The sequence below is a fragment of the Malurus melanocephalus genome, unplaced genomic scaffold (assembly GCF_030028575.1).
Source record: "Malurus melanocephalus ecotype Western Australia unplaced genomic scaffold, MMel_1.1 scaffold_325, whole genome shotgun sequence".
NCBI lineage: Eukaryota > Metazoa > Chordata > Aves > Passeriformes > Maluridae > Malurus > Malurus melanocephalus.
Genome location: NW_026623557.1, coordinates 238,256 through 250,666, shown reverse-complemented (window position 1 = coordinate 250,666; position 12,411 = coordinate 238,256). Strand labels below are relative to the sequence as shown.

General features: G+C 42.5%; 1 protein-coding gene across 5 annotated transcripts in view; it reads left to right on the top strand.

The window, feature by feature from the left end:
- The window catches only part of KDM2B (lysine demethylase 2B), a 99,279-nt gene that overhangs the window by 40,021 nt on the left and 46,847 nt on the right, over window positions 1-12,411 (top strand). For all 5 annotated transcript variants that reach the window (XM_057377807.1, XM_057377806.1, XM_057377808.1 and 2 more), the window contains 2 exons: window positions 1,418-1,533; window positions 7,778-7,904. In XM_057377807.1, coding sequence (XP_057233790.1) covers window positions 1,418-1,533; window positions 7,778-7,904 — 243 coding nt within the window. The remainder of the gene's footprint in view (window positions 1-1,417; window positions 1,534-7,777; window positions 7,905-12,411) is intronic.

Here is a 12,411-nt window from a genome sequence, read left to right as displayed (position 1 = left end):
CTGAGGAGTCTCCATCCCAGGAGATCCTGAGGAGTCTCCATCCCAGGAGATCCTGAGGAGTCTCCATCCCAGGAGATCCTGAGGAGCCATCTGGACACAGTTCTGTGCAGCTGCCTCTGGGTCCTGCTTGAGCAGKGGGTTGGACCTCCAGAGRTGCCTTCCAACCTCTACTATTCTGTAATTCTGAAATTCCAAAAAATGTACCCAGAGTGATGGCTTGTGTTTCCAGGGAGAAAATTCTAGTGCTGATTTCTTTTCCTTCCCATCACTACTACCAACATGTCCTTAAATAAAAGCCCCAGTCCTGCCATCTGCTGAGGCTCAAGAACTTCTCAGACAGAGCTTTGCAGGCCTTTATGGTCGAAAGATTGTTGTGGAGGAGCACTTTTGTGGCTGCTGGCTGGAAAACCCTCTAGGCTGAAAGGCATTTTCCTGCTCCCTCACTGATCTGGAAGTGAAGGAAAGCTGCCACAGCTTTAATGGAAAGTACTGCACAGTCAGGAGAAAATTGACTGCCCCCCATGTTGCTTTGCTGTCTGCTGGTTTATAAATTGTAATGCTTTTCATTAAAAAAGAAGGGGGAAAAAGTGTCAGGTCTCTGTGGGTCCCAGATCATTAGCAGGATCAGTTCCTTTTTCACTGCAGAGATCAGAGGCTACAGTCTTGCATAGCCAGAGCTTCAGCTCCTGACAGACCAAGCAAACAATGCAGAGGCAGAAGAGCTGGTGTGTGGCTGCCTGAATCGCTGTGCCTGGATTTTCGTTGTGATAGAAGATTCTTTGGAGCCTGTGAAATGAATTCAGTCCCTTTCAGGATTGGGTCAGAACAGTCTCATCAGCTCCAATGCTGGAAATGTTAAATCCCTTAACTTGAGGCTTGCAGTGAAAACAATTTCTCGGTTACTTCAGGAAGTTGATCATAGGAGATGAAACTTTCACCTCTGAAGGAGGGCTGGTAATAATTTRCAATCTTTTACATCAGAAGATGTGTATTCTGGTGCTGATGTGAAGGAAGTTTGGTGTGCCTCAGTCCAGCTGCACAGCCCTTGCCTACCAGTGCTGATGACAGGGTTTGCAACCGGGCTGGAGGGTGCCAGTCTGAGAGCCAAGAGTATGGAACAGACTGAATTTACTTCTTAGTCATGGATGGGGTTGAGTCATAAACTTGCGTGTGCTCAGTAAACACTGTAACTGTTCGGTGAATAAATAGAAGACCTGATTTACAGAAGGTTGTAAGTCTGCACGTCACAAGGTGCCCTTCCTGAAGTGTGGCTGTGAGCATCCCATTTAACCTTTCACTGCTTTAACCTCTCATCCCCTGCACAGTGGGATTCAGGGCTTGTTAAAATTTGATTGTGAATTGTTCTGTAATGCAACGTAGCACGAGGCATTCTCAGTTCTTTGCTTTCCCTCTCTAGGGTGGATACACGCGGTTTATACTCCGGTAGATTCTCTGGTGTTTGGTGGAAATATCCTGCATAGCTTTAATGTTCCCATGCAGCTTCGCATCTATGAAATTGAGGACAGAACAAGGGTAAGGATACTTGATTCTCTTTTTAACTGAGCAGTTCTTTGTGACTATGATCTGTCATAGTCTCTCCCTCGCATTCCCTTCTGACAAACAGCAACTGACGGGATCTCCATGTCAGAGTCGTTGAAACAAGAGGTAAACATGAAGTAATGAGACTTTCAAATGTTGGTTATTTTTAGTGGGATTTACTCATCTGCTTCACACAGATGTGTCCCTTCTGTGTCTTTTGTCTGCCTGTTAAACTTTCATAAAACACATTCCCTTTTGCACAAAAACACATTGCACTTTACAGACCTTTGTACCAATATTTCTGGGAACTCCCTGCTTATCACCTCCCTGTGCACACCTTGGATGGATACCCGAGCCTGGAGAGCTGATGGCACCRGGCTGGTTCTGCTGCCCACAGCTGAATTGGCAAAGCTGTGCAGAAGTTGTGTATGAAATGACATCTTCTGTCATTGGCAGTCACTACAGTCACTTGATACCGTGCAAGAATTTCTTGGAACAGAAAGTCCGGGGTGGGATATTCATTGGAACATTGCAATGTTCATCTGGCTGTGGCATCTACCTGAGGGAAAGGCTGAGGAGGTTACTGTGCCACCTCTTTGATGGGAGTGACAGTTTTGTCCTTGCTTAATAAACAGGGCACATAATCATCATATCCCTTGAGTTTCATAAAGCAGCAGGATCTGAAGGAAGTGACGCTTTTTTAACGGGCTGTTAAATAAGCTGTGCAAGGCCCTCATGCCATTCTGGCCTAAAAATGAACCACAGGGGTGTGCAGTTTGGATGGGAGCTGTTTTGGAGGCCTCACTCTTGAGACAGTGCTGGCAAACCACTGGCACAGGTGCCAGCTCTGGTGTTAATGGAGATCTGGGTTGGCAAAATGGCAGGAAATTGCAATTCTTCTTCACTAAAAGGTCTTAAAATTGTATGTTTTGGGCATCAGTGCAGCTCACTGTTGTTCACCTTTTCAAGTGGACACAATTCTTGTTCCAAGTTGGCTTTTACCCCAAATTGCTTTCTTTGCAGTGAGAGTGCCTAGGCCTGAAGCAAATACAAATTGTTTTGAAGTACATCTGTGACTCAGAGGGAGGAAGGGTGCCCTGCCCCCAGCCTCYCTGGCTTCTGGTAATCTTCACATGGCAAAACTCTGGTGGGAGCAGTTGGTTTCCTGGAGTGCTTTTAATGAAGAGAAGGAATATTAAGCAGAAAAACGAATTCTTAGCATAAGAGAGATGAAGACAAAAGCTGAAATTTAGGGGAATTAGAACAGAGGGAATGTGGCAGAGAGCAGAAGTAGAGAGAGAGACCAAAGTGGATTCAGTCTGGCTTTGGGTGAGTGTGAGAGTGTGAAGTGACTTGAGAAGGTGCAAAGGGACTTGGACAGGAAAGTTATGGTGACAGAAGCAGGAAGGGGCTCGCTGTGGCCTGGCAGAGGTGCTGGGCACAGGAAGGTTTCCAGAGTGACTGTAAATAAGAACCAGCCATACATGCTGGGAATGCACTGCAGGGGTGCAGGGGAGGGTGTGTTGTTGCTGGGAAGGATGTTTGCACAGGCAGCTCATATGGAAAACGCAGAAGGGGAGATGGGCAGGAAGGATCTATGCCAGAAATGAGTTATTTCCATTGATGTCTTTGGGGAAGATGAGAAAGAAAATCGTATAAAAACTGACATTTTGTTCACACAGGACTTGAGCAACCCCAGCTCACACACCTTGTATTGTAACTGCTCAGTTGTGCTTCATGTCAGGCCCTTCTCCTTGAACAGCTGGGTGCAGCTTGGATTTTCTAAGCTTTTTATGCCAGCAGGCAAAACTCCTTTTAACAGTCAAATATTTTGGTAACTTTTAGGAACTCACCAGCCAGTTACAATGAAATCTTAAAAAATTTATTGGCACCCTGTGAGGAGGCTCTGGGAGCTGGGTATCTGCATCTTAAAAAACATCCTGTCATCACTTGTTGGGAAAGGGATACTGCAACATTTGGAAATCCCAAACCAGACCTTTGTTGTTGTCATTTTTTGTTTAAATTTTCTTTGAACTCTGTGTAGTTCTTTTATCATTTTCCTTGCAAAAATGCTGGAGTGCTTTAAAACACACCAACGAAAGCCAACAGCCCAGAATATCCACAACTTCACAGAAGCAGTTTTGGCACTTGGATGTTGCTGTGTGCTGGCAGCATGTTACACACAGTCTGTACCTGTGCTCACAAACTTGTGCTYGTGGGCAGATGTATAAAATCAGAACTGTGTGAACAGTTGAAGAAYAGCAAGAATTTCTGGACAGAAACAAAATAGAAGGCATGCAGCTAAGCCATACAGAAGTTTGATAAAAGGCAGGAAAATCAATACTGTGATTTAGAAATAATAATTGCACCCCCACCCTAAAAATACCATTCCRGAATCTTGGAGGGGAAATAGTTTCAAAACAGGATTCTTGTGTGTACTACATTATTTGCTTTGTCAATCAAATTTTGTCATTTCTTTGTTGAAATAATTCCGTTCATACACTGCCTGGTCTGGCAGACTCAGTACAATGTAGTTCACCYAAATTTGCCAGTGTGAACATACTGCAAATGAGTTTCTCATCAGTATTGATCTTTCCATTGTGTATGGCACAGAAGTAAATTACATGATGTGATTGACAAAGTAATTTGCCACACTCAAATCAAAGTGTAATACAGGTGTGCTTCCCCTCTTCATTTCGCACAGAGCAATTTTATGGAGGTTTCACTGTGTTTAAACCTGCTATGTAATGTTTAATCATYTTTGATTGCTGATATTCAAAGTCATTTTTATGCTAGGTGTAGTTGTTATTGTCTTAGCAGCTCAGACAAGAATAAATACAGGGTTGAAATGGTAATGCTGATTTACAGCCTGATAAAATTGCCTAGTTTATATACTTGTCATGCTTATTCTAGCTTAATTCCTCATACCCCTGGGAGACTTTTTAAGAGGGTTGTAGCCATTTAAAAATAGTTTTAAGGAGTAATAAAAAACATGTCTATTGTTGGAAACAGCTCCTAATGTGCAATTGAGGTAAACAAATATAATCCAGCCTTACAGTTCGTAGAGACTCTCATTTTGCAGCCTGGCTTTTCCTGGAGGCCAATTAACAGCCAGTCAAACABGCCAAGCTGTTTAGCTCTCTGCAAGCCCAGCTTGAGGAACTGCAGAGCAGGATGCCATGCAGGGATTCATCATTTGGCATAGGGGTGATACAGCTCTGTGGTACTGAAGAGAAAGAAATTCCCAATTCATCTAAATTTAACTGCCTGAAAATATTTGAGCCTGGGTAGGAGCGAGGGCATTGCAAATACACACGTAAGGTGGTCACTCACAGATGATGGTGTTTGCTATTCACTTGCATTTGTGGAATGTGAGATAACATTTTAAGTGGCTAGATTAATTATTTCGTAAATAATCATAAATTGCTTTTCAATATTGTGATKAGATTGATTAAACACAAGTGGAGTTTGTAATGATTTTAATGGGATTGTGGAAGAGATGAATACTTTTTCAGGAAAATATGTGTATTACTTGCTTAGGCTTTTTGTTTTGTTTTTGGAGGGGTGTATAAATCTCTAAAATAATTTCACATTGAACTGAAGAAATGGATCATATTCCAGAGAGGATTTTTTCTTGCTGTACAGGAATAATTAATTTTTTTTTTTCAGTGGATTGTAAATTATTAATCACAGAAGTTAGAGCTGGAAATGCCTATTAGATGATCCAGTGTATTTCCCTGCTGGTGGGGAATTTAGTCCTCTGGCAGTGTCTGTATCAGATATTACACTTCGAACTCATCACAGAACATTTTTAATTTCTTTCCTTCTTTCTCTTATTCCACCCCCCCACCCATAAGAGTTCATTTGACTATGAGTGTACAATGGAAAGAGTGTGGATGTGCCCATAATGCAGTTCACATCCATTATATTAATAAATGTTCAGGGCTATCACAGAGCATATTCCTCTATACTTTTCCATAAGGCAAACTTTAAAAGTTTTTAAAGCACTGTTAGAGTCTCTTTACTGGCAGAAGGCCCTGTAGATCTTTGCACTGTATCTCTGTCCACAGATGGTAGAAAAAGCTCTTCAGCTCTTCCTTCTGAAGGTTTGTAAAAGCAAAGCCTTCTCGGGCAAACAGTGGATTACAGAGGCATGGAGGGATTTGCTGTGGGTTGGAACATTGATARCGAGGCAATTAGGAACTCAAATTGAATATTAAAGATTGATATACATAATGGGAGCACTGCATGCATTACTGCCTTGTCTTTCACATTGAATTAACATTGGTAACAACTAAATTTGGTGAAGCTCAGAATCTGTCAACAAATGTTGAGCAATGATGTCTTTAATATTCCCAGGCATGTGGCTGAAAACCTTTTGAAGGCTGAGGGGTGGAAGGCGGCTTCCTGTTTGTAAGTCAATTCTTTGCAAATTTTGTTTCCTGCAGTGCTCTCTTGGAAAAATTTGAGTTCCTTTATTAGCATATATTTTAGCATGGCTAATTTCCCCTGTGTTCCCTAATAGTCATAAGTGACTTGATCTCTTCTCTATGACAAATAACTAAACTAAAGGAAAAATTTCCTTCAGTGCAAAAAGGCCCTGGGGTTAAATGTTCTCACATTTAGGGGGTTGTTGTTTGGCTGCTTGTTTCTTTTTTTCCCTTTTCTTTTTTTCCCTTCTATTTTGGTATGTGTGCTTTGTAACAAACCACACAGGGAAACATTTGGAAAGGAGCAGCAGTGCTGGATGCATGACCTGTAGCAACAAGCAGTTCAGAATTGCCAGCTGTGTTTGTGTTGAATTTAAGAGATTGTAACTTTCGGGAATTGCTGTGGAGTATTTTAATCCTACTCTGTGATACAGTTAGTGTGACAATACAGTATATTTTCCCTTCGTTACATTTTGTTTTACTGCTAAAAGTGATTGCATTTCCTGTGCCCTGGGAACAGAGGCAAGTTCTCTGGCTGCCCACCTTGGGGACAGTTTTGAAAATGGGCATTCCAGTAAGTCACTGATCTGCTCAAGTRGATGCTTTGATCACTGTGCAGGTGTTTGGACAGTGCCTGCTTGGCAGAGCTGAATCTGAGTTTGCAGGTGCTGGGTTAGTGGTTGTGTTTAGAATTTGGGCTTTTGGCTGATTTGAGGTAGGTGGTGTTCTAGGTTTTTTTGCTGAGATAATGCTCCTTTCTGGGGCAGTCCAGCTTTTCACTGAAGGTGGGTGCCCACTTSGGGCTTAGGGGAGCAGTGAATAGGCAGAGAATGCTTTAAAGCAGCTCCTGTAATCCCAGGGCAGTGCATGCATGTGAGCTTGCAAAATACAGATTTCTGTTCTGCCAGGGGAAAGAGGTGTACAGTGTAAGTACAAGTGCATGCAAGATGCATGGCATCCATTTTTAACAAATCACAACAAACACACATATCTTCCTGCATTTTAGGAGCTTCCCAGATCCTTCTTTGGTACAGTGACTTTCCACAGATAGAAAACTATGTTGGAAAGGAAGGCAACCCTCTTTGTTTTTTTTGAATTTGAAATACTCTCACAAATAACTAGTKTTGGAGGATTCGGCTTTTTGTCTGAGAACAACAGGTCTGAGATGTAAGAAAAAGTGCACAGCTTGACAGGATCTTTTGTCAAAATCCTGCTTTTCTATTCTTACTCGGTTTGTGGCAAAAGGTAACTTGCTACCRAAAGGTAAAACACGTAAGGGATTTTTACTTTAATGTGTAGTTAACAAGAATTTGTGTGTTAATTTGTTTAATCAAATTGTTGAGACAACCTTAAATGAAAAAGATGAATTTCCTGCTTCATTCACGATAGGTAATGTTGCCATTTTGATAAAAATCCTGTGATAGTGTTCAGGAGATGAAAACCCACGCCTTTATTTTAAGTTTTAGTGACTAACATCTGTATGTGACCACCCTATGTTTATACAGCAGGTAAATAATTCCGGAGGGGCCATCCATCAGTTTCATGATTTCACAAGAACACAAACCCTCTCCTCTCCCACCACCCCAAGAGGATACAAATTAGTGAACCAAGAAATGATGCTGTCGTGGCAGGCAGGCTGGCTCCTCATTCCGTATGCTGGAGGCATTCAGCTCCCTGCTCCCACCCTCTCCCCTCCCCCTCCTCACACTGTTTGTGCTCTTGATAACACGATGGGAATGATGACTGGCCCTTGTGCTGCAAACTTCTCTCCCTTCCCCGTGGACTGACAGTGTTGATCTTGCTTTCAGGTGCACGCCAAATTCCGGTATCCTTTCTACTATGAAATGTGCTGGTATGTTCTGGAGAGATACGTGTCCTGTGTGACCCAGCGCTGCCACCTCAGCAAAGAGTACCAGAAAGAATCAATGTTAATTGGTGAGTGAATCCTTTGAGTGCAGATTCAGAACCGATGCTGGCACCTCAGGCTAGCTGCTGCTTTGGTTTCTGCAAAGCAGATTCTAAATTGAACTGGAGAACTGGAGAAATTCTAATGAACCATTTCTTTATTTTGGGGTGGGGACGATTTTTAACTCTTAAGCGTTTCCATGAAGTACCAACCTACTTTGAATTTTATTTATTGAGCATTACATTAGCAGGTGGATCCCAGAACAATAATTTCTGGATGCATTTGTTCCTTGGTTTCAGTAATGTTTGTTTTGGGATGATCTGCCAGACAGTTGAGGATTTACTGCTAGGTTCAGCATAGTGCCTCAGTAGCCAGAAATGTGTGTATTGCAGATGTGCTCTGGTGGGGTGGATATTTGATCCTTTTGTAGAGCAGCTCCTCTACAGAACATGTTGTGACCACTAAACCTGCCTTCCTTCTCTTCTCTTTTCCTTAAATTCTCCTGCAATTCTCTGGTGACTGAGTTCTAGTTCTGCAGAAAAACAAACCCAAGAGAACACCTACACAAATCTCCATGATCTATAACCCAGGTGCAGGAAGGTCAAAGAAACCTTTACAACAAGAGCTGAAAATGGACTGGAGGGGAGACAGATAGATGTGCCTGAAGCAGGAGGGCATTACCTTGGCATTAATGTGTAACAATTCCTGTTGTTGCTGTGCTGAACTGCCCTCTTTTTCCTCCCTTTGATGGAACAAGGTGGTGGGCCATGTTCCCTCTGCTTTTAAGCACAGAATAGCTGAAAATAGCAAAACCACCAGCTAAATCTTAGCTGATAAGTGTTAAGTGTGGAGGAGGACTCAAATATTTCTGTGTCTCCTGCTCCCTGAGGTGTCACTCGGAGTGAACCTGGCATGGCTGGCACTGCCCCAGGCTCTGGACAGAGGAGGGAAGTGTTCACCTACAAGCACAATTCTTAGAARTGATCAAGGAAGTGTCAGGTGTCACTCTACAGTGAGTTTTACTGACCAAGAGTAATTTGAGGGAGCTAATAGTCTGTGTCGACAGGCCTGAGAAAATCCTGMGGTCACTGGGAATTTGGGTGCTTCACATTTTAGCTCTGAGACCCTGGTCAGAAGYGTTAGTTTAGCAGAAATTCTGTGTGCAGAGGAATTTTTCTCATTAGATCATCCTAGAGGAGGAGAGCATGTATTAGCCCTTTGGATCAGCTCTTCAGAAAGCAGTGACAAAACTCTGCTAACAGCATTCTTTGGAAAATAAGGAACAATCTCCTGTTGTCTAAACCACTGGCATGGGAAGAGGCTGGTTCTGCAGGCAGGGCTGGGGTGCCAGGTCAGCAACGTGTAATTTCAGAMCAAATCAGATGTGCAGAGTGGATGGTTCAGGATATTGAGATGGGACCTTTTCCAGCTAAATCACCAGTGTGAATTCCAGCCCAGCTTCATAATTACTGATAATGGTTTGGTGATCCCCAYGAAATGTGCCTCAGTCCAGTTAGCTGGGACAGATTCCAGTCATATAAAGCTCACTGGGAACGATAGATGTCCTCTGTCTAGAGGGAACAGGATTGTTCTGCACRACCAAAGAGCTGCACAGGCTTCTGGAAAAGGAGCCTGGCTGGTTGGAAAAGGGTTTGGTTGTGACTTGGTCTGGGTCTTGTGTCCTGTGGTGGCTTCAGTTGGTGGCACAGACAGATGTGTACTTTAGTTTTGTCACAGACTTGGGGATTTGGTTTTGTTCCTTGGCAGAAACTTAATCTAAAACTGATTATTTTCTTGGGGGCTGTGGTTCAAAAGATCAGGTCTGCTATACTGCTGGATCTTTCATTTTGGCATTTGCCAAATTCAAAGGAGTAAAGGTACATTATTTACCTTCACAAAGCTGCATTGCTTTGTTCTGTGTCACTAATTCTGTTTCCAGTACTTGCTTTGCTTTGCTTTTAACTGGTGTGTGTCCAGCCTCTTGGCTCAAATCTCTGAACTATGAGTTAAACTAGTTTGTTCTATGGTGTCTGTGTCTTGGTATCATTCATTTGCTGAGGGATGGGATATTCTAAAGACAGCAGTGTTCAAAACCTACCTCTTTTTTTTTTTTTAAGCGTTTCTTCAGAGCTGCAAAAGTCCTTAAAATTGTCTCTTCCTTAGGGCCTTCTCTATCTGCAAGCARTTTCTTGATTTCCCATGAGGGAGTATCCCTTGACAAAAATTTTCCCATTACTCTCCTTAAAGAGTAATGAAGCCAAGTACTTCTCCTCAAACCCCTCGGTAGATTTGATTGTCTTCTGTCCTTCTWGGTTTAAGAAAAAAATTCTTCACATACTTGTATTCATTTACAGAGATTTCTCATGAATAATCTAAATGTTTCTCCTACTTTARAAAAATAATTTCCTTGACATAATTTGTTCTGAATGGCTGCTTTCTACCTTTCCTTTTGGGTGCTAGAACTGGCTATTTTTCACCCTCAAGTGCTGTGCTGCTTTCTTTCCTTATGTAGCTTCTGGTACGTTGGTGACATTCTGGTACATTACATTCTGGTGATTGTAGCAGATCTCTGAAGTTAAAAAAATGATTATCAGTCGAGGAGCACATTGACCAGAGAGAGGGCAGGACTTGTAAGGTGGTAATTTTCGTAGAATTGGTGGAGATTCTGTTTTCCTGTGTTAAAAAAAAAAATTAAAAAAAGAAAAAATTACTGATAAAGAACATCTTTGGAGAACATGGAAAACTGAGTTTATCAGTAGCTGGATTGTAAGGATATCTTTAACTTCTCTTACTATGTTTCTATAACACAGTATTTATTTGCTTTGACATGAAGGTTGTTAAATTCAGAGTGACTCCCAAGACATTGTCTATTCATGGAAGTGTATTTGTGTGGTTGTGTTGTGATCCCTCCATCCTGATGGTTGTGTAGCAATYCATATTGTTCTTTGTATTTCTGTTTCCTAAATGTCTCCACTCACAAAACTTCAGACAGGAACAAACCTCCATCTCTGTGGAGGCATGGCTGAAACCTGGAGTYTCCCCACTCCCTAAACAAAAATGTGGAAGATGATGGCCGTGGCTTCCTCCCCCATTCCTCATCCCAGAATGGATTTTCAGGCCGTGTCCTCCCAGGCAGTGTGTGAGGYTGTTCTTCCTCAGATCCCTCCCAGGAGGGCAAACACTCAGGGGAATGATGGCATGACAGCAATCACAGGCTGCTGTAAAAGCACACAATCTCTTTTTCCTCTTTTCTTTTGCTTGTCTCTCTCAGYTGGGACATTTGTCCTGCCAGCTGCAATCAGAGGGAGCCTGTTTGGGTTTCCTACTGGATTTGAACATKCACTGTTTTTCAGTCTTCATTATTTTTACTCTTATCATGAATGAGTCTGCACTGGATGTTTTCAACCACAGTTGACCTTCAGTGAGATATGAATGTTGAGAGTGAGCTGACAAAGAGTAATTGGGAKAAGATCCTGGGCTATCAGAGATGAGCTTTCTCTGTAGCCTGCAGCTTTGAAGATTCCCATTGCTAAAATTTTAACAGGATGGCTCTAACTGTATGTTAAGCCTGATGGATATAGAAAATATGCCCTCTGGCACAGAGAAGGAGCCATGGGTTTTGGTTTTTTTTTTCCCCCCCTTCTTAGGGGATAGAATGGATTTGGTTATGATAGACAGGTACCTGAGTGTATTGAGTGGTTCCTGTGTGGGGTGCTCCATGCAGTGATACATTTCCAGTGTGCTCAGGGTTTTTCTGCTAATAAAAATGTCATTGCTGTCATTAGCARACTGATGGCAACTGCTGCTCCCAAGTCACAGTGTCAGGGTTTGGAGCTGGGAATGGCAAGGTAGATACTACMYACTGGACTGTTCTGAAGAGTTTAGAAAGGTTTCATAATGCCTGACCTCCATCCCTTTCTTTTAAGCTCTGTAATACAGCAAGTTGCTTTTCAGCAAGGAAGGAAACTGTATAATTACTCTTGTACGAGTGGGTATCTGCCCAGGCCCACAGGGAAGTGAACTGCTATAGAAAAAAAAGATTTCTAATGCTCTGTCTTGTGGTCAAGTCTGTGGTGCTTCACCTCTCCACWGAGTTAGATCACACACTGGTGGTTTTATTTGCTTTGAGGTGAAGAGAGTGAGGGTCTTTTTGCACTGAGCTGTGTGGGAGCCCAGACTGGGTAACCCCTCTGAAACTGGGCTTCAGACCTGGGACTCGCTGGTGCATTAGCTTGGAAGAAACCACAGTTGAGCTGAGCAGGAGCTGTTTCCCACAGAGAGACTTCATAAACCAGAAACTCTGCAAGTCAGTGGAGTAATACAGTGCTTAAAATGCACTTCTCAACAAAGTGAATGCAGATTATGCTTATGTAGGGCCTAGTTCGCAGCACAGTAACTCTGTCAGATAATGTTTTCATTGAAATGAATAAATAAAAATCATGGCATGTTGCATTACAACAAAACACTTGAAAACACAAAATTGAATCTCCCTCACCTTGAAGTTATCCTTCCATTATTGATTCCCTTGGTTCCTTT